Here is a 19,097-nt window from a genome sequence, read left to right on the forward strand (position 1 = left end):
TCAAGGAATGTATCTGAAATGCGAAACAGAGGTTCCTCAAACTAATTAGAACAAATATCTGATAAACAGCTGTATTCCAGGTATGATGCATTCCAAATAAAAAAAATCCTCTGAAAGTGCCTCAAGCCATAAACATGGGATTTCCATCAAGTAGAATGAGGGAACAATAGCTTAAATGTAAAGGTCTAACACAACAGAAAAAGCAGAGTGAAAAGCCCTCAGTAAGTTTTACAATACATTTATACAAATAAACACACTACTATTTGTATTTCCACATACTTTCCAAAACTGTTGTATCATAAAACATTATAAACACATGTCTGTCCAGTTTCTACATTAACAGTTACTGAACTTTTTTCATGTCACATGGCAATTTTTTTTTTTTTAATGGAGAAGGACTCAGCACCACATTGTTTTTTTTTAAACTCTTGTTTTTCAGAGTATTCAACATGTACAATATCCTCATAGGGAAAAAAATGCACAGTAGTTACAGAAGGCACGCAAGCATTGAGAATCTCCTGTGCACTATCAGAACCTAACTGTCAGGAAAAGGAACAGAGGCTACTGAGAGACAGATCTAAAATAATGCCAATTTAAATTACACTTTCAATGTTGTGACAATTGTTCCCATACCTTCCGGTGAATCAAAACAAACAAAAAAATCCACTTAGTGGCACAGGCTACAAACAATTCCTCCTACACTTACTGTTTCTGCTAAACTTCTACATAATTTCAATCCACTGTTTACAGAAGTGAAACATTTTTATTTTGCAAATGACTAAGCACTGCATCTTCTGTCAGAAGAACAAATTAGAAAGATATCTGTGGAAAAAATAATTTATGCCTTTTCCCAAGAAATTATATTTTTAATCTTGATAAATTATTGCGTGTTTGTTGTAGTACCCAGACAAAACTGTTCCTTGTCGTGTTAATGGCAGAATACTCCAACAAACATGCACTGTATTTCGATAATCAGACAGGGAAATTGCAGTCCCATCTCTCTGGTGCGTTTCCACTGTTCCTCAAGACACATGACAAAGGTCTGTAAATGGCAGTATTCAGAAAGGGAAAAGGGATGGTATGTGCTATTCTTATGCACTGAGTATAACTAAATATAGCACTACTGTTTTTTCTTACTTGTTTGTACAGCTGTAAGAGAACAAATTTGAAATCTCTCTCCTCCCAAATCTTATAAAACATACCAACCATTCACCACAATGTTCAAAGGCCACACGAGACCTCTTCTCATCACATTTCTCTAACTAAACCGATCTTTTATTTCTGTGGATCTCAAAAGTAACTTTCTAGATGAATAGCTTATTTTCACATCTTAAGCATATCTGAGGAGGGCAAGTATCAGAGATGGAATTTTTGACAGAGCAGCTTGATTACAAACATACTCTCTATCAGTGCAACTACTCCTACTTTCTAGGCACAGGACAGGAAATTTCCTGTTCACCAATATAAAATATTTTTCAGCAAAAGCATGCAGCCTACTTAGATATTCCCCGTACACACTGCACAAGCTGTTCAGCAGGTGCCAAACCAAATACACCAGTTTATCTTACTAAACTGATACGATGTTAAAGTCTCCTAGGTCATAAGGTCCAGATAAATCCTTGGCTGCTTCACTGTATCCAGTTTGTATCAGGCATCAAGTATATTTATTTGGACCTGATCTTTTGAATGGCACAGTCTCCAAAAACATGCTTGCTGGAGGGTATAAATACATAAGCATTTTCTCCAGTTGCAACTCTTGACTTAAAAGTGCTCCTTCCTTCACTCACTAGCAATGCCGATGTAATTTTTGCATAGCTGTGCTGTGAACTGCATCAGTGAAGTGATCCAGTAAAAACAAACCTGCTTGCACATGCAACCTCTGCTCCTGATTCAGTTTCTAAGGTGGTACCTACAAACAGCTCTAGACCAAAGTTAATCAGCTTGGCCACCATGTCAAGTATTTCTCCAACTGCATTCTGAAGGTGTGAACTATACAAGAACTGTTTAGTACTTCAGAAACGCGCTGCTCCCTGAAGAGCCAACAGACTATACATTACAGCATAAGCCAGCTATTTCCTCTGATTTAACCTGAGGAGATTTTAGGAAACATGTACAGACTCTCATTTTCAAGACTGCCTTCTATCGCATACCACTTACTCATACAATTCACTGTAATGTTCACATGCTATATATTTTAAAGTATAAAACCGGTGGGTGTCCCCTTGCTACTGTATTTTGAGACATCTGGGCCATGTTTACAAAGTGTTTACAGTCTAGTTTGTATAAAATACATATATACAAAACTTCTCTTGTAGTTTTCTGTTGTAAGAGACCAGCAGAAGTTTTCTGACATCAGAAACACAAGTGAAAAGGACAATATTACAGATTTTCTTCAGAATAAATTAATTTTAAAAAGAAATACAAATAAACCCCTACCCTCATTTAATTCCTGGTTTTTACTTCAAGTCCCAAACTGCAGTTTTGCAAACTACTGAAATTCGTACTTCATTTCTTACCTACTTTTCAGCGTACAAGATGCTCTACAACTAAGGACTAGTTTCACTAGATACAGCATCTCACACAGCTTGTATACACGTGTCATATAACACACTGAACACAGTACAAGAAGGAATGTTACTGCAACAGCATGGAATAAAGTCAAAGCAACACTGTGCAGAATATTTAAGTATGGGAAAGACTAAAGGAAGTGAAAGCAAATTTTAGCCAGATCAAATAATGTTTTGAAGAAAATCCAAAATATTCTGATAATAAATGGTATTAAATCTCTGGAAAAAATACACAGATGAAAATAAAAAAAGGCAAAAACAAGCTGAAAGAAGCAAGAACACAGAGGGAAAAACTACAATACCTCATCCCCCATCTGTGGCACAAATGGGCACCGACGAGGAACAGTGTCTGTAATCCATGCTGAAGGCAGCCATTCTTCCAGTGTCAAACCATTTTCTGTCAGAACTCCTACAGCCAGCCTCTGAAGAAAATGCACACAGAAGATCAATAAGAATAAACTAACATTTGGGGAAGCCTTGTATTGTGGGAAGTGTTTTATTAAAGTCAACTGCCATTTCTTAAGTATATGTAAAAAAGAAATTATTGCCAGTGTGAAGATAAATCTTACTTAACTGCTTACAGTAACACCAAGACCAAAAACGTTAATAATCTGAAAAACTAAGTGGTTTGGGTTTTTTTTTGTTGTTGTTGTTGTTGTTGTTTGTTTTAAGTTTGTTCGTTTTGGGATGGTGGGGCTTTTCTAACAAAGACTGAATTTATTAACATTCCAGTAACTATGTCTCATGCCCAAAAAGATAAAACTGAAATATGCTATTCTCTTTAAGCAAATTCACACAGTTGCCTTGGCCCATAAGACACTACAACTACACAGCTGCCTCCAATTAAGGAACCCCGAAAAATGAGGAGGAAGATATTAACAAACATAAACAGAGGTAAAGCCTGTGGAAATGACCCGGATTGGGCACATCCACATTACCTACTAGCATATCCACTACAATGTGCTGTGGAACTGCACTTTCAGATTGTATGCCCAGATCATTTATCTGTAAGTAAGAAAGCTCACCGCAGCTGCTGGTGCACACTGCATGTCTATACCTAACAGGCCAGATAAAGCAGGTTTTTGTACAACCATCCAAGCAAGGTTCAAATTTTCAAACAGCATCTTGTGCACATATAGAAAGCAACCTTGGACTGCTGTACAGAAATCTACTCCATATAGCCACTGATGGAAGACCATGCATCCCTGGACTGCAAATGAGATACTCCCAAGTGTAACTCCATTGCACAAATTCAAATGTGGTTTCATCAGGACGGGAAATGCTTCGAGTGCATCACTGGAGTGTCAGTGTGTACCACAGGAAAAAGCATACACACAGTTAAAAACAAACAAACAAACAAAATCAGAACAGAACCTTTCCATTGCAGTAAACCACTGACACAGAAGTACCTCGTGGACTTTTAGGTTCAAGCAGGTCTATCTTGTGAAAAACTGATGCACTGCATCAGAGCAAAGTCTGTCTAGCTCATTGGTGAATTATAGGAAGGTAGTAAGGAATAGCCTTTACACACAAAATCTTCCCTTGTTGTAACTTTACACATTAATAATCACTTTAAGACGCCCTGGAAGCCAAGCCTGAACTCAGGCCATCACAGTTAATCACCAGGAAGAGACTAGGCCCAGTGAATGTGTCTAATCATTTCTGAAACTCTACTAAATCCTTTAGTAATTAGTTCCACAACCTGATTACATGCTCAGGTGGTTTCAGGTTTTTGTTTGCTTTCAGGGGGTGGGGGTTGAATGGGGAAAGGGCTCTCTTTTGAGCTTCATGTTTGCATCATTGGGTGTTACATCTCACCGTAACAAAATAAGGAAGGAAATCATTCTGCATTTATTCATTTCTAAACCATTCATAGTTTTATAAAAGCTTTTTTATCATATCTCCTCCAAACTCTCTCCCTTCTAAGAGTCAACCTCTTTGTGTCTGCCCCAAAGAAAAAATATTCTGTACCCTTTGATCTTCGTGCGTGCTCCTTTCTTGCCCTTCTTCACTGCTGTATCACTTTTTAGATTGACTTCTGGTGGAGGGGGGTTAAAAATGTAAGCACCATTCAAGATCTCAACAGCCCATGCATTAATAGAGAAGAATGACATTCTTTCTTGACTCCTTTCTTAATTCCTAAGATTCTGTGTATGGCTACAAAGATGGTCAAAACTTCTTTCCTCAATGGAAATCCCTAATTTTGATTCGGGTTCAGGAAACAGGAAGAACTCTCTACCAGTAAGGACTGTGAGCTCTCTGCCCAGTAAGGAGGTAGAATCTCCACCACAAGGAACTTCGAAGACAAACATCTGTCAGGAATGACAGGTATAATTGATCCTACCTAAGGGGAGAGGGAGGGGGGATGATTTTCTGATATTCCTTCCAGCCCAATATTTTCTTGTGATTCAAGAACGGAGGAAACCATCTTTAAAAATCTGGAATATCTAAGTCTGATATTTCTGGAATCAAAGACCTCCTGCATCTCGATAACTGGGACCAAAATGGATGCAAGATTCCCAAAACACTCAGTTCAGATTTAATCCAAGTGGAAATACTAGGCTGTCAGCCAGTCTTGCATTTTATAATAAAAAGCTAAAACTAGAGCTTTCAACCATAAAAAAAAAAAAACAAACCACCATTTATTCTCCTGATCTCATACTGTGTAAATACCAAGATAATATTAGTATTGACACTACAACCAACAACTGCATACAATAAACAAAAAGTAGCCTAATCAAAGAGTAAAGACTACCACCTAACATCCTGCGTGTCTTACCAAAGATTCACAGTGAAGCTGATAATATGCCAACCTGCATATTAACACAGCTGTTTGTCAGTCTGCCTTCTAATGAGGGCCGAAATGCTGAAATAATGATCTTAAGGAACGCTGAGGACTCCTGATCTTATAAATAAACAAAATACAGTTCTTTAGTTACTTAGATGATACAGTTGGTTTCCTTGGGTATTGCAAAAATAGAAGCTATGAGCTTATGAAAGCAATTAGCATCTACCAGATACATCACTTCCAGTCTCTGTAAAGAAAGAATGAACCACCCAAGTTTTGTGATCTAACACTTAATTAAAACCAAAATAAACTCTCAAAAAACCACAACATACTGAAAATAACAAAAGTCACTAAAAATTTCCCTGTACTGATCTAAACTGGAATGGCATGGTTATATTAGAAAGAAAACAAAAACACAAACAGACAACAACAAAACCCTGATCAAGTGAAATTCCCCTTGATGGAAGTATAGTGGCAAGCATAATGCAAATATCATACATTGTGGAACTGACAGAAAAAAATGACATGATTGTGCAGACCTAAAAGAAATTGCAATTAAGTGGGGAGACAGACAGTACAGCTGAAAAAATACAGGCACATGTTACACCAATACTCAATACATCCATAGAAAGGAAGTTTCTGGTCTGAGAAAAGATGCTGTTAAGGACATTAGAAGTGTTCCTTAAGTGAAATGCATCATATTTAGAAAGCGTATCATTACAGCAATCTATCATTTGACTTACAAGAATCAGTAATTATAATTTATTACTAAGTAGAAGTTATGATGTGTTTTCAAATTAGACAATATTAAGTTGTATACATAACAATCATTCATCTAATTCTTTCTGAGACAGTAGGAGCAAGCATCCTGTAATATACAAAGAACATCTAACCTTTTGTTTTCTCTCTTTGGGTTTCCTCTTCTTTGGTGATGTTGATGGTCCATCTTTCTCCTCAATCCCTTTTTTCCTTTCCTTTTTAATTTGCTTCTTTTGTTTTTCAGGTCCTTCTTCATCCTCTGAACTACTTCCTCCTTTCTTTGTTTTAATTTTAGGAATTTTCTTTGGTGGTTGCAGATTGATTCCTGCATCTGCTGTCCAGTCAGAATAATCACTAGAGTAGTCACTATGTATGATATGCCAAAGATAAAAAGAAATTAAAAAAAAAAAGCTAAAAAGCAATTCAGAGTGCATTGGATTATAGCATACAACCCAAAACAAGAGTATAGTTAACAGTCTAGATAATCACAATATTTTAATAGTTAAAACCAGTGCCTAAAACCCTATTCTATCTACAATTTCAATGGTAGTAAACCAAAAGCCTTGGGATCAATCAGTCTTGTAAGAAGCTTAACTTCTAGGATCACTAGAAGTAAATGCACTGTTCACTTGGTCAACTCAAGATGACACATGTTAAAGTCTGGATATTGTTCTCAGGACCTCTGCTTTTGAATAGCTTTGAACAAAAGTTAACAAAAAAGAAATCTGCTAAAGAATAAACAAAGGATAGGTTGAGGCTACCTCAATCTTTGCTCTCTAATTTCAAACCAAGGGTCAGCAGAGGCAGTCACACAGCTCAGACTGACAGTCACAGGAAACTGCCTGAAGCATGTGTGTGCCTGCAAAGAATAACCCTCCTGCAAAACCAATTGGAAACAATTCTGCTTCTGGCAAACAAGGACGAAACCTTCCCTAAATTTTATTTAGTAATATAGCTGAAAATGAAATCCTGAAAGTTTTAAATTCTTTTTCATCTTTTCTTCTAAATGTGCACAAGTTTTAGTTACAACTAATTAACTGTTTACAGAGAAGATTATTTAAAATTTATCAGCAGGACTTTTCCCTGTAAGGTATACTGTCACTTACCTAGAACTGCCATCACTGTGCCATGCTCTTTCATCATCTTCTGATGTTCCACCACTGGCAACAGCTACTTCTCCTTCCTAACAAGGTGAGGGGGTGGGGTGGGGTGGGGCCAGGGAAAAAGAAAGCATTTTCTTTGGAACTCAAAAAAGTTATAATACATAACAATATGACTTAAGACTATTCTAGGCTTTGTATGTATTATAAACTTATAGCATTATAAAAGCTTAATGTTTTTAAAAAGGCATTTTAGCTTGCAGATACTTACTTTATTTTAATGAACTTAATTAAATGAAAAGAAGTAAGAAAATATCCATGCTTGGGCACATACACAGTGTAGAGCAACATTTTTTTTAACATATAGCCAGTGGAGACCTGAGTGCTTCTCAATCTCCATTTAAAAAGGCTAGTTTACCCTTTTGAAAATTATTTCCCGCCCTTTTTAATGTAGTATTTCCACATCTTTTCAATTAATATCAAACAAAAACCCAGTACGAACGTTATATACTCTTATTACTCATTTCTCCACTGTAGCTACAGAAGCACAGAATGGTTGAGGCTGGAAGGGACCTCTGGAGGTCACATTGTCCAATCTCCCTGTTCAAGCAGGGCCACCTAGAGCCAGTGACCATACTGATAGGCCATATGGGCCATACTGATTAGGCTCACAAATATAGGGAAGATTTAACGTTGCACACATATATTTTACGAAATGCCCTTACAAATGAGCATTTCTCCCTTTTGTCAATTACTTTTTAGTAAAAAATAAACACATGCAACAGCATGTGAAAACCTAATTCAACATCAATTTTTAAAAGAGGTGAAAGAAAACACACAATGAAAAACATAACCTGAGTTTGCACTAGAAACAATGTTTTATTCACTGCTGAAGCAGGAGCTTAACAAATAGAAATGGAATATGTAAGATTGCCTCATGAATAAGGTTCTTACATCTGAGGAACTGTGTCCATTTTCTAACTCTTCAGCAGGCCTTGCAGTTTCTTCTACTGCGTATCTTGTACGGTAGTTGTGCTGATTAGCTTGCTGTTTTCTTGAGTCGCTAGTGTCTAGTAAATGATCATGAGAATGGTTCTGTGAAGACACAAAACACATCACTTTTGAGTGCACATTTTATTAATACATAGCATTTTCTTTAATAATAGTATTCCAGGAAGCAACTGTTGTAGTAGCAAAAAGCTACAAGTTTCAACATCACAAAATTCAAAACAGGCCACAAGTCCAAAACTAAAGAGCTGCTGAAGAAAACACTCCACATGCATAGTTGAATATAAGCACCAAGCAGTTCAGTATATTCTGGAAATAATTAAAATTTCTTCCCAGATATAACAGAAAATTCTTATCTGGAATTATTAAAACTCTTCATCCTCTACAAGGTACATATCAGTTAACCACTGATAGGCAGCTAAGAGCTTGTAACAGCTCAAAATTACACTAAGAATGGCCAGAGGGAAGGGGACTCGTACAGAGTGTTATTTTGCAAATGAGGACTCAGATCTATTAGAAGAGACACTCATACAGTAATACATCCCTTAGCATACAGACATGACTGTTACCAAGTAAAGGCCTTTAAATGGTAAGATGATGCATGGAAGAGTTCAAATGAATGAGTCAGTTGGAAAGAATCAGAGTTCTTATGAAGCTCAGAAGAATGAAATAAGGCTGTAATGAAGAAACCCTTCACACTTCAGCAGAAAGAGATTTTGTTCCTCCTGTAGAATATACATTATGCAAACACTTGCTTTTACATGAAGTGTGTAATCTTGTATTAGTCCCCAACCCCTGGCAAAAAATCAAGAGCTACTATCTCATTTCAAGAGTTTTGTGCTAATTTTTTTGAAATGCATATTTGAACTTTAGCCCAGCTCAGACCCAATGAAATAGTTTCTGGACACATTCCTAGATGCCACAAAAGGAGGTGCACTTCCCCAGTGCTCTCTTTCTTCCATAAAGGAAACCTCAGGTATCTAATCTATTAGGTGCCGATATGGTTGTAAAAGGTCCCAGAGATGAAGCAAGCAGAACTGGAGCAAACCACAGAAAGGTACTAATATCAGAGCCTTCTAGTAGGGCAGACTGCTTGTACCTATTCCTCTTAGGTTTTTTCTTTTGTAGGAAAGAGATGATCTTTCTTGTCATGTATGACGAAAGTTGGTTCACGAGGTTAAATTTTTTTGTTGAGGAAAAAAACAACACTTTCTGGTGAAAACTATACTAAAACTTGGCTAAGCAGCAGTAGTGAAGATTTGGTTTTCCTTAGCCACAACAATTTTCCTTAAAATACAGAATTCTGGTAGCTAGAGCTTTTCTCCTACCCTCCATGTTAGAAGATACATGCCTTTTTCAGGCGTGACTGCAACAGTTCAGCAGGGTAGGCCAGCAAGCTGATCTGTGTTACAGTATTCACCAAAGCACATAGAACCAACACGAAACTGCTCTATGCTTTATTCTGTGAGTACTAGAGAACAACATTCTGTTGTTCTGTCCAGTGAATTCAAGTTGGGGAAGCTACCATAGACAGCACATCTACCAGAGACACTTCTAATGGGATTGCTCAACAATCAGCATTTTAACACTGCCCAAGACTTTTGAGACCTGGTGCATTCCTTCTTCTGGATTCAAACTGGCAGCACATACCAGATTCTCCTCAAGCTGCTCTGACCTGACCCATAACAGCTCTGAGGCAGCCCTAAGACTAGTGGCTGAGTCCGTCCCTCAGCCTTCTGTCCCTGCTCAGTTCTCATCAAGCTCTCAAGATTCATTGCCGAAGCAGGGAGGTCACAAAAGCCAACGTTACAGCAACTTGCTGCTGCTACTGAACTGCAACTATTTTATAAAGTCCACCTGGCTCTTAGCATCATGAAACACAGTATGAGGAAGCATGGACAACAGAAATGGAATCATGTAAGCCCAATGAAACAAATTAGTCAAGTATCCTTTACAATAACAAGGACATATTTGCAGAAGCTACATTACAGCCCGATTGTAAAGATCACATCTTCTCTCTAGAAGCAAAAGTCCCCATTTCTATTCAGAGATGAGATTTCTCAAATGGTTATTATAAACATAGCTTTCCCCTACTTATACTAGAACTATGGATCCTTGGAAAACTGAAGCGCTTTGCATTACTCTTTGGTTTTGGAAACAGTTATTCTCTTTTGGCAGTTCAAAGCTTAAGGAAAAAAAACATCCTGCCCCCCCCCCAATAATTTCTTCATGGAAGCAAGTAATCTCACTGTATAAATATTGGGTCATGGTGATGCCAAAGGGTAACAAACTGCTTTCGGAAAGATGCAATGCCAAAACAAGAATGGAGAAAAAACCCTAAAAACAAAACCACAAGTAGTTATCCGTAAGTCACAGAATGACAGAAGGATTTAAGTTGGAAGGGACCTCTGGATGTCATCTTGTCCAACCCCACCGCTCAAGCAGAGACCAGAAAAAGGACCACAAGGTATACATCTTCCACATCTTGCCAAAAAATGTCTTTTAACGTCACTCCTATTCAACACAGCTTTGCCAAAATCTGATGAGAAGCTGCAGGTCAGGCAGATCTTTATTTATTTTGGGGAGGAGTGGGGTCAAGTGTGAGGGTTTGGCTAGAGAGATAAAGTATTACAAGCTTTTTCTGACAAAATAGAATCTATCACCAACATTTTCAACAATGACTGCAGAAACACAGCTGATGGTCTCCCCCCCCCCCCCCCATATACATCCTAAAGAAAGAGCTTGAAATTGGACTCTCAACTCTAACGGAAAGCTTGGGAATAAAGCCAAGATAACCTATGATTTGAGGTTCAATCATCACTTTCTCTCTCTCTCTCCTTTGATGAACAGTCATATATGCTGACAAGTACCTTGTGTCGTATCCAAGACTTCCAGTCAATATCAGAGTACATCTATAGATGCATTAGAAATTACAGCTGCTGTCAGAACAGTTTTTCTGCGAAATACAAATGATGGCATTTCCTGTACTTGAGAGGGATAGATATAAACATGTCATCTGGACACTGCTGAGGGTCTTTGTAACACCGCTTGTGAAAGATACAGTGGAAACTCAGTGGTGTCCTGACAACTCAGACACCACTGCATTCTACTGTCCTTACGACCCTGACTCCACCAGGAAGTGCAGCTTTGCTGTGCTTTCACACAGGGCTGCAGCAATTTTGGAAAGCTTTGGCTGTAGCAATTTCATAGTATTTCTTCACCCAGCAGTATCTATTCTTTATCTGAAAATGGTTCCTCCTTTTTTAAGACAACAGGAATTAGCCCCTACTAGAAAGTTAAACAGGGACAGGGCACAAGCGTATGTCCAGTATCAGAACGCCAACATTAAACAGATGCTCACAGCCTCTTTAAGACAAAGAGAGGAAACTTTGGCTTTTTTGTCTGCATATGCTTTTCACAACGTTACATTTGAAATGTTATGCTGAAAAAAATCAATTTGTCAAGTAGCCTACATAACTGTTTTCATTCTTGACTAGATAAGCTATTTAAATTCTTCAACCCAACATTTATCTCTGAACTTAAATTTGTCCTTATTAAATTTCAGTTATTTTTTTTCTGGAGAGGGATACTTTTGCATTACCAAGGTCATTAATATATACCTTTGTCCAAGTTTAACATTCTTCAATGACCATGAGTCCTCCCCAGATGATAAATACAACAAATCCCCCAAGCTGTTAGTGCATAAAGCAGTTTTTATTTCACACGATGGTTGAGGCTGGAATGGACCTCTGGCAGTCAACTTGTCCAAGCCCACTGCTCAAGCAGGGCTACCTGGAGCCAGTTGCCCAGGACCATGTCCAGACAACTTCTGAGTATCTCCAAGGTTAGAGACTCCACAGCCTCTCTGAGTCACTCTCACAGTGAAGTGCTTCCTTACGTGCAGGCAAACCCTCCTTTGTTTCAGCAGTTTGTGCCCACTGCCTCTTGTCCTGCCATTTTCTCTTTGGCTAAAGAGCATCCTTCCATACTATCCTCAAGTCTGGATTGGTGCTTGTAATTACTTAGTTTTTACTCTTACCACCTCACATATGTGTAAGGAATTAGTGAGAACTGTTCCAAAAGTAGTGAAGATAACAGACATTAAGCACTAAGTGCTAGTCTCTCGGGTTTTAGATTATTTTCCTCTTAACATCTTGCTGATTTACCTGGAAGTAGTGTTTAAATAACATATAAGTGGAAAAATCACTACTTTTGAGGAAAACAACTAAGCTGCCTTTAGCAAAACAATGCACACATTTCTCCTCACTGGTTTCTGTTAGTTTACAATACAGTCATTTGCATCTGTCACAACGGAGGCCTATGCTTACTTTTGTCCATCCATAACAATCTCCAATCTTAATTCTTTGAAATTTCTGCTTATAATTTCCACTTAATGGTAATTAGAAATATTTCCATTTCTGTCTTTTTTTTTACTAGGACACACACCACATCAACCTTGTAGCATACAGAAATTTCATGCTCTTTAATATTTATTAAAATGCTCTGTAATCCCAGTAGTTTAATAAACTAATATGCTAATTACATGAACTGGGAACATTTATCTAAGCATGTTATTTATCTTACTTCTTATCTTTGGCATGCTCCTGAAAAAAAAAATAATTTGAAATATAGTTCCACTTTGAAAATGCAAAAATTCCAATGCCATGTTCTATCCTCTGTCATTAAAAAAAAACAGCCAAAAAACCTTAAATTGGTTTTGTTTAATAATAATCAGATAAAACCCTATTCCTCACTAACGACTTTGAAACTCAAACTGAGTTCTTCATTCGACATGCAGATCAATGATACTAAATACTATTCAGGTCAAAATACCCAAGCTTTTAGGTTCTCCCACACAACTCCATTAGTCCCTCAAGCAATCACATACAAACACTTCTCAGTATGACCTGTGTCAAAGAAATGTGGGTTTTCTAACCTCAAATATCACAATGCTTATGTAACTTCCATCTAAGTTGCAGATATTGTTAAAGAAGAAAGACTGAGTCATAATTCTGTACTACTTTTAAACACACCCTATAATGACCCTGGACTAAAAATTAGTAATAGGACTTCAGAATCTCCTCAAAAAGTAATTACAGCTGCTCTGTGTTCTTCCTTACTGACCTGCACTTTAGCTTGTAATCCGACATGCTAACATTTGTTCCTGCCCTCCTTTTCATTTTACTTCTGTATTTTTGACTCCTTTCAGTTAGAATGGAACAGAAGAAAATACTATTTTATCATTATTATATGAACAGAACTGATAAATTTCAAAAGCTGGTATAAAAATTAGTATTTCCTACTGGTATGAATACAGCTGAATCTGCATATGAGGACAATGTTTTAATACAAGCCCTGTTTACTCTGTTCCCAGAACAGCTGACAGTACTGTAGAATGACACACTTTCTAGAATTCTTGGCACTGTAATTCTTGGGTCTATAGGTTACTAGAAGATAATGTTTTCCCCTGTATTTTGTTTGAGGTGTTCCACCATCTCCTCTAGATCATAACTTCTCTCATTAAACCCTGAAGAATTCACTATGCAACACAAAAGGACTGTAGCCTTGCAACACTACTGTAATACAAATTACAAGGTATCGGTATCAAAACCTACTGCATGCACTCAAGGAAAAGGAAGATTTACACAGTACTTTCCAGTTCTATTTTTAACCTAAACATAGCTTGTATTTAAAGCCACACAGTCACTGTAAAGAACAGCAACAGAAGAGCTGCTATACTTAAGTTACTAATTTCTATTTTAAAAAAAACCCTAAAAATATCACACAATAGTTTCTGGAGTGCAGTCAGTCTTGCTTCTCTTCCCAGGTGTTTATTTGATTTTATTATGGACGCTACAGAAGATGACAATTCCAATTCACCATTCCTCTTGCTCAGTCACTACTGAGCAGAAGTGTTGTTCAGGCTAATCATAAGCAACAACAAAAATCACTAAACTCTTGAGCAGTTTGTTTAATTGGGAGACTCAATCACTTGGGACCAAGCACCTTTTTCTTCTTGCAAATTTGCTTATTTAAAACCCATTTGATACCTACTCATTTCTGAATCCCTCTGAGATTTATCTCAAGGTATTTGAATTAATGTACTTCTCAACAACCCAAGTCCTGCAGAGAGAGACACATTTAATGAAGAACAAACTATGGAAGAATATGAGGTTTTTGTCCTAGGATACCATAAAAAAGTGTCCTGTAGGGTTTAAGAAGGATTTATTTATATGTTCTGAAAGTGTTACTGAATTCAGCAATAATTTCTATATGGGAAATTTACTGACATACTCGAGTGCAGAGACCATGACTGTCTGCTTTTTGCTGTATTGCCTCAGAACGAAGGTGGGAACTGACTGAAGGATTTACCAAGTTATCTCTCCCTCACATTCCGGCCATCAGAATCCAGATCACAGACCCTTCAGGGACCGAGATAAATGAAGGACACATTCTTCTCTGGGTAAACATATGAAACTGAAGAAAGGTTTTCCTAAGCTAGCTTTTGCTCTGAAGGATTTTAAGGGCATAAATATCCACAACAAAAATATGGGGCTCAAAAGGATCCAGTGCTGCCTTTAAAGTTTGGAGTTTCGTACCTAAAAAATTTCTCCTCTGAGAAAAGATTTTCAAAAACATCCATATTAGGTTTTTTTGTTTCAAAGATGTAATAAAAGTAATTGCTGAAACCAAAATGCTGGACCAACTAGCCTACTCTGCTATTTTTATGTCCTAGTGATATTTTAGGAAAACTGTAACCCGATTAGAAATTTAAGGGTAAGTTGGTAGGAATTCACATCATCAGGAAGGATCTTTTGACTAGGCTGTAGCTGAAGAAAAGGAAAAAAAAAAAAAAAGAAACCCATAGGCAGTGCAATCGTTTAATTAAACTAAAAGAAAGTCTATAACTCAGCACTAAAATACATCCCCTCAAGACAAGAAATAACTTCGTTAAAATCTGAATTTGTGAGGCTCATTTTCTATTAATCCCGAGAGAAAAAATAGGAGTTACAAAGATTTCTGATGTCCTGGTATTTCATTAATGAGCCCTGCCATGGCCACCTCCAAAACTGTAAAGTGGCAAAGAGCTTCTTCCCTCTATGTACAAAAACCTGGAGATACACTGAAAAAAAAAATATTTGTTCGCTTTATCTTGGGCAAACACACCTAATGTTGGTGACTGCAGCGCTGAAATTAGCACGTCGGTACCATTTCATAGGACAGCAACGCACACAATTTTCATACAAGAAAGAAACTGAAGAAAAATGTAAGAAATTTAATGAAGAAATTAAAAATTATTAGGGGACTGTTTGGGGGTGAGGGAGTGTTCATCTCACTTCTTTTGAAAGCTTTACTTGGATTGAGTATGAAAAAAGAAGCAAAACTGAACACTCAAATTTAGCATCAAGTAGAAACTTGCCCATTTCAAATTTACTTTCTACTGCACATAAAATTAATTCATCTTTATCAAAAAATACAGAAGCACCACTAAGCATCTGAAATTTACTTATTTTCAGATTGCTTTCAATCTCTGTCCCTTTCCCCCCAAGAAAGTTAATAACAACCACCACAGGCATTAAGTATGGTACTCTGATAAAGTTAAGAGCTGCACAGTCTTTTGTATACTTGTTCTTAATACTTCATTTCTTCATTTTTCCACCTTGAACCCCATAAGTGATTTTCACTCTTCTGTGAACAATTTGCAGGCATTCTTGAAGGCCTCTGTTTTACTACGCTTTTGATTAAGGGTGAAACAGTCTCATCTAGAATAAATGTACTACAAAACCCAAAGCATGGGTTCTTCTTCATGGTTCCTTAAAATTTACTTCCTTTATTGCAAAATATAGTTGGTTATTTAGCTAGAAAAGCACAGATAAACATGTGAGATCGCAGAATCATTTAGGTTGGAAAAGACCTTTAAGATCATCAAGTCCAACAATTAACCTAACACTGCCAAGTCCACCACTAAATCCTAAGTGCCACATCTGCACATCTTTTAATTACCTCTAGGGATGGTGACTCAACCACTTCCCTCCGTAGCCTGTTCCAATGCTTGACAACCCTTTTGGTGAAGACATTTTTCCTAATATCCAATCTAAACCTCCCCCGGCGCAACTTGAGGCCATTTCCTCTTGTCCTATCGCTTGTTACCTGGGGGAAGAGACCGACTCCCACCTCTCTACAACCTCCTTTCAGGTACTTGTAGAGAGCGATAAGGTCTCCCCTCAGCCTCTGCTTCTCCAGGCTAAACACCACCAGTTCCCTCAGCTGCTCCTCACAAAACTTGTGCTCTAGACCCTTCACCAGCTTCATTGCCCTTCTCTGGACACGCTCCAGCACCTCAATGTCTTTCTTGTAGTGAGGGTCCCAAAACTGAACACAGTATTCAAGGTGCAGCCTTACCAGTGCTGAGTACAGGGGGATGATCACTTCCTGAGTCCTGCTGGCCACACTATTCCTGATACAAGCCAGGATGCCATTGGCCTTCTTGGCCACCTGGCCACACTGCCGGCTCATATTCAGCCGGCTGTTGACCAACACCCCCAGGTCCTTTTCCACCAGGCAGCTTTCCAGCCACTCTTCCCCAAGCCTGTAGCACTGCATGGGGTTGTTGTGACCCAAGTGCAGGATCTAGCAGTTAGCCTTGTTGAACCTCATACAGTTGTCCTTGGCCCATCGATCCAGCCTGTCCAGATCCCTCTGCAGAGCCTTCCCACCCTCAAGCAGATCAACACTCCTGCCCAACTTGATGTTGTCTGCAAACTTACTGAGGGTGCACTCCATCCCCTTGTCCAGATCATTGATGAAAATAGTAAACAGAACTGGCCCCAATACTGAGCCCTGGGGAACACCACTTGTGACCAGCCACCAACTGTATTTAACTCCATTCACCACCACTCTTTGGGCCTGGCCATCCAGCCAGTTTTTCACCCAGCAAAGAGTATGCCCGTCCAAGCCATGAGCAGCCAGTTTCTCCAGGAGAATGCTGTGGGAGACAATGTCAAAGGCTTTACTAAAGTCTTGGTAGACAACATCCACAGCCTTTCCCTCATCCACTAAGCAGGTCACTTTGTCATAGAAGGAGATCAGGTTAGTCGAGCACGACCTGCCTTTCATAAACCCATGCTGACTGGGCCCAGTCACCTGCTTGTCCTGTACGTGCCACATTGATGGCACTCAAGGTGATCTGCTCCATAACCTTCCCCAGCACCAAGGTCAGACTGACAAGCCTGTAGTTCTCCGGGTCCTCCTTCTGGCCCTTCCTGTAGATGGGTGTCACATTCTCTAACCTCCAGTCAACCGGGACCTCCCCAGTTAGCCAGGACTGCTGATAAAAGGATTGAAAGTGGCTTGATGAGCACTTCCGCCAGCTCCCTCAGTACCCTTGTGTGGATCCCATCCGGTCCCATAGACTTGTGTGTGTCTAAGTAGTGTAGCAGGTCGCTAACCATTTCCCCTTGGATTATGGGGACTTCATTCTGCTCCCCATCCCTGTCTTCCAGCTCAGGGAGCGGGGTACCCAGAGAACAACTGGCCTTACCATTAAAGACTGAGGCAAAGAAACATTAAGTACATCAGCCTTTTCCTCATCCTTTGTCACTGTTTCCCCCCTCATCCAGTAAAGGATGCCGAGTCTGCTTAGCCCTCCTTTTGTTGCTAATGTATTTATAGAAACATTTTTTATTGTCTTTTACGGCAGTAGCCAGATTAAGTTGTAGCTGGGCTTTGGCTCTTCTAAGATGCATAGATAAAACTAATTTCTAACAAACAAGATATAAAATGGTTTTTGTAAATATAGACTATACCTCCTTCACATTTTCTTACCAACATAAAGGCGTAAGATTAAATTTTTTTGCAAGCTATATGAAACATCAAGTCAGTTATGACAATTTCATTTTTAATGTATTCCATTAAAAAAACCCATTCCCTTCTATTTCATCTATCCTGTTTTCCTCTTTTCTGAAAAATGCACTCCAGCTCTACCAAAAAGCATGACTTAGAAATATCCCATACAAAACTGCAATATGATTATTAGGGTACCATGAGAGAAAACACCCAGTTCTGTATTTGAAGATGTATTTAAATGTGTTAAGGTTAAGAAGTATGACTTCAGTTTTAATCGAACCTTTCCACAGAACAGTATGTCAAACAGTAGACAACAGTAGTGGGATGTATTGATTAATAGCGACAGAATCCCTACAGCAAATTATGTCCCTAATACCAGATTCACAGGGCTTCTCACTTAGGGGGTTCTACAAGCAATCCCCATTGTTTATTCAGAACATAGCAAAATATCAGTAGACATATGCTTCCTCATTCTGGGGAGGTAAACAAATTCCTGTACCCCTGGTTTTTAAATTTAAAACTGAGAAGAGGAATGTAAATTTATGTGGCCTAATATGTTCAGTTAAATTTTATGCTTCTTACTGTGATAAGGTACAGGTGACTATTTACCTTAGAGAAAGTAGGTATTTTGTTTTCTCTTTGAATGTGACTCATTACGTGTTTTCTTTTCTCTTCCGATCGATACACCCTTACTTCTTCTTCTCCCTTTCCTGTTCTCCATTCTTCCTGCCTACTGAAAAAAGAAAATTGAGATGTTAACTTTAAAGCAAAATACTAAGAGAATCTATTCCAAATCAAGGAATAAATGTTCAACATTTATAACGTTCTTTGAACAGTAGTTCTTGTTCTTCTCTTTACAGTCAGAATGTGGCTTCAAAACTATCCTTTCTGAACAAAGTAAGATTTCAATCTTATTTCAAAAAGCTAGAACAGTTTATGTTTGATTGTGACTTAGTAGGGCTTTTTGACTTACTGATATAAGTATTCATCACAAGAGTTAATTACCGAATGAAATAAATTTCCAGTTTG

The 19,097-nt window shown here is 38.2% G+C and overlaps 1 protein-coding gene across 3 annotated transcripts in view; it reads right to left on the reverse strand.

Annotated features, from left to right (window-relative positions):
• Positions 1 to 19,097, reverse strand: part of PHIP (PHIP subunit of CUL4-Ring ligase complex) — a 120,843-nt gene that overhangs the window by 28,803 nt on the left and 72,943 nt on the right. For all 3 annotated transcript variants that reach the window (XM_072855335.1, XM_072855334.1, XM_072855333.1), the window contains exons 20-24: positions 18,678 to 18,801; positions 8,169 to 8,309; positions 7,221 to 7,297; positions 6,249 to 6,480; positions 2,870 to 2,989 (exon numbers count right to left, since the gene is read on the reverse strand). In XM_072855335.1, coding sequence (XP_072711436.1) covers positions 2,870 to 2,989; positions 6,249 to 6,480; positions 7,221 to 7,297; positions 8,169 to 8,309; positions 18,678 to 18,801 — 694 coding nt within the window. The remainder of the gene's footprint in view (positions 1 to 2,869; positions 2,990 to 6,248; positions 6,481 to 7,220; positions 7,298 to 8,168; positions 8,310 to 18,677; positions 18,802 to 19,097) is intronic.

This window comes from Ciconia boyciana, chromosome 3 (assembly GCF_034638445.1).
Source record: "Ciconia boyciana chromosome 3, ASM3463844v1, whole genome shotgun sequence".
Lineage (NCBI taxonomy): Eukaryota > Metazoa > Chordata > Aves > Ciconiiformes > Ciconiidae > Ciconia > Ciconia boyciana.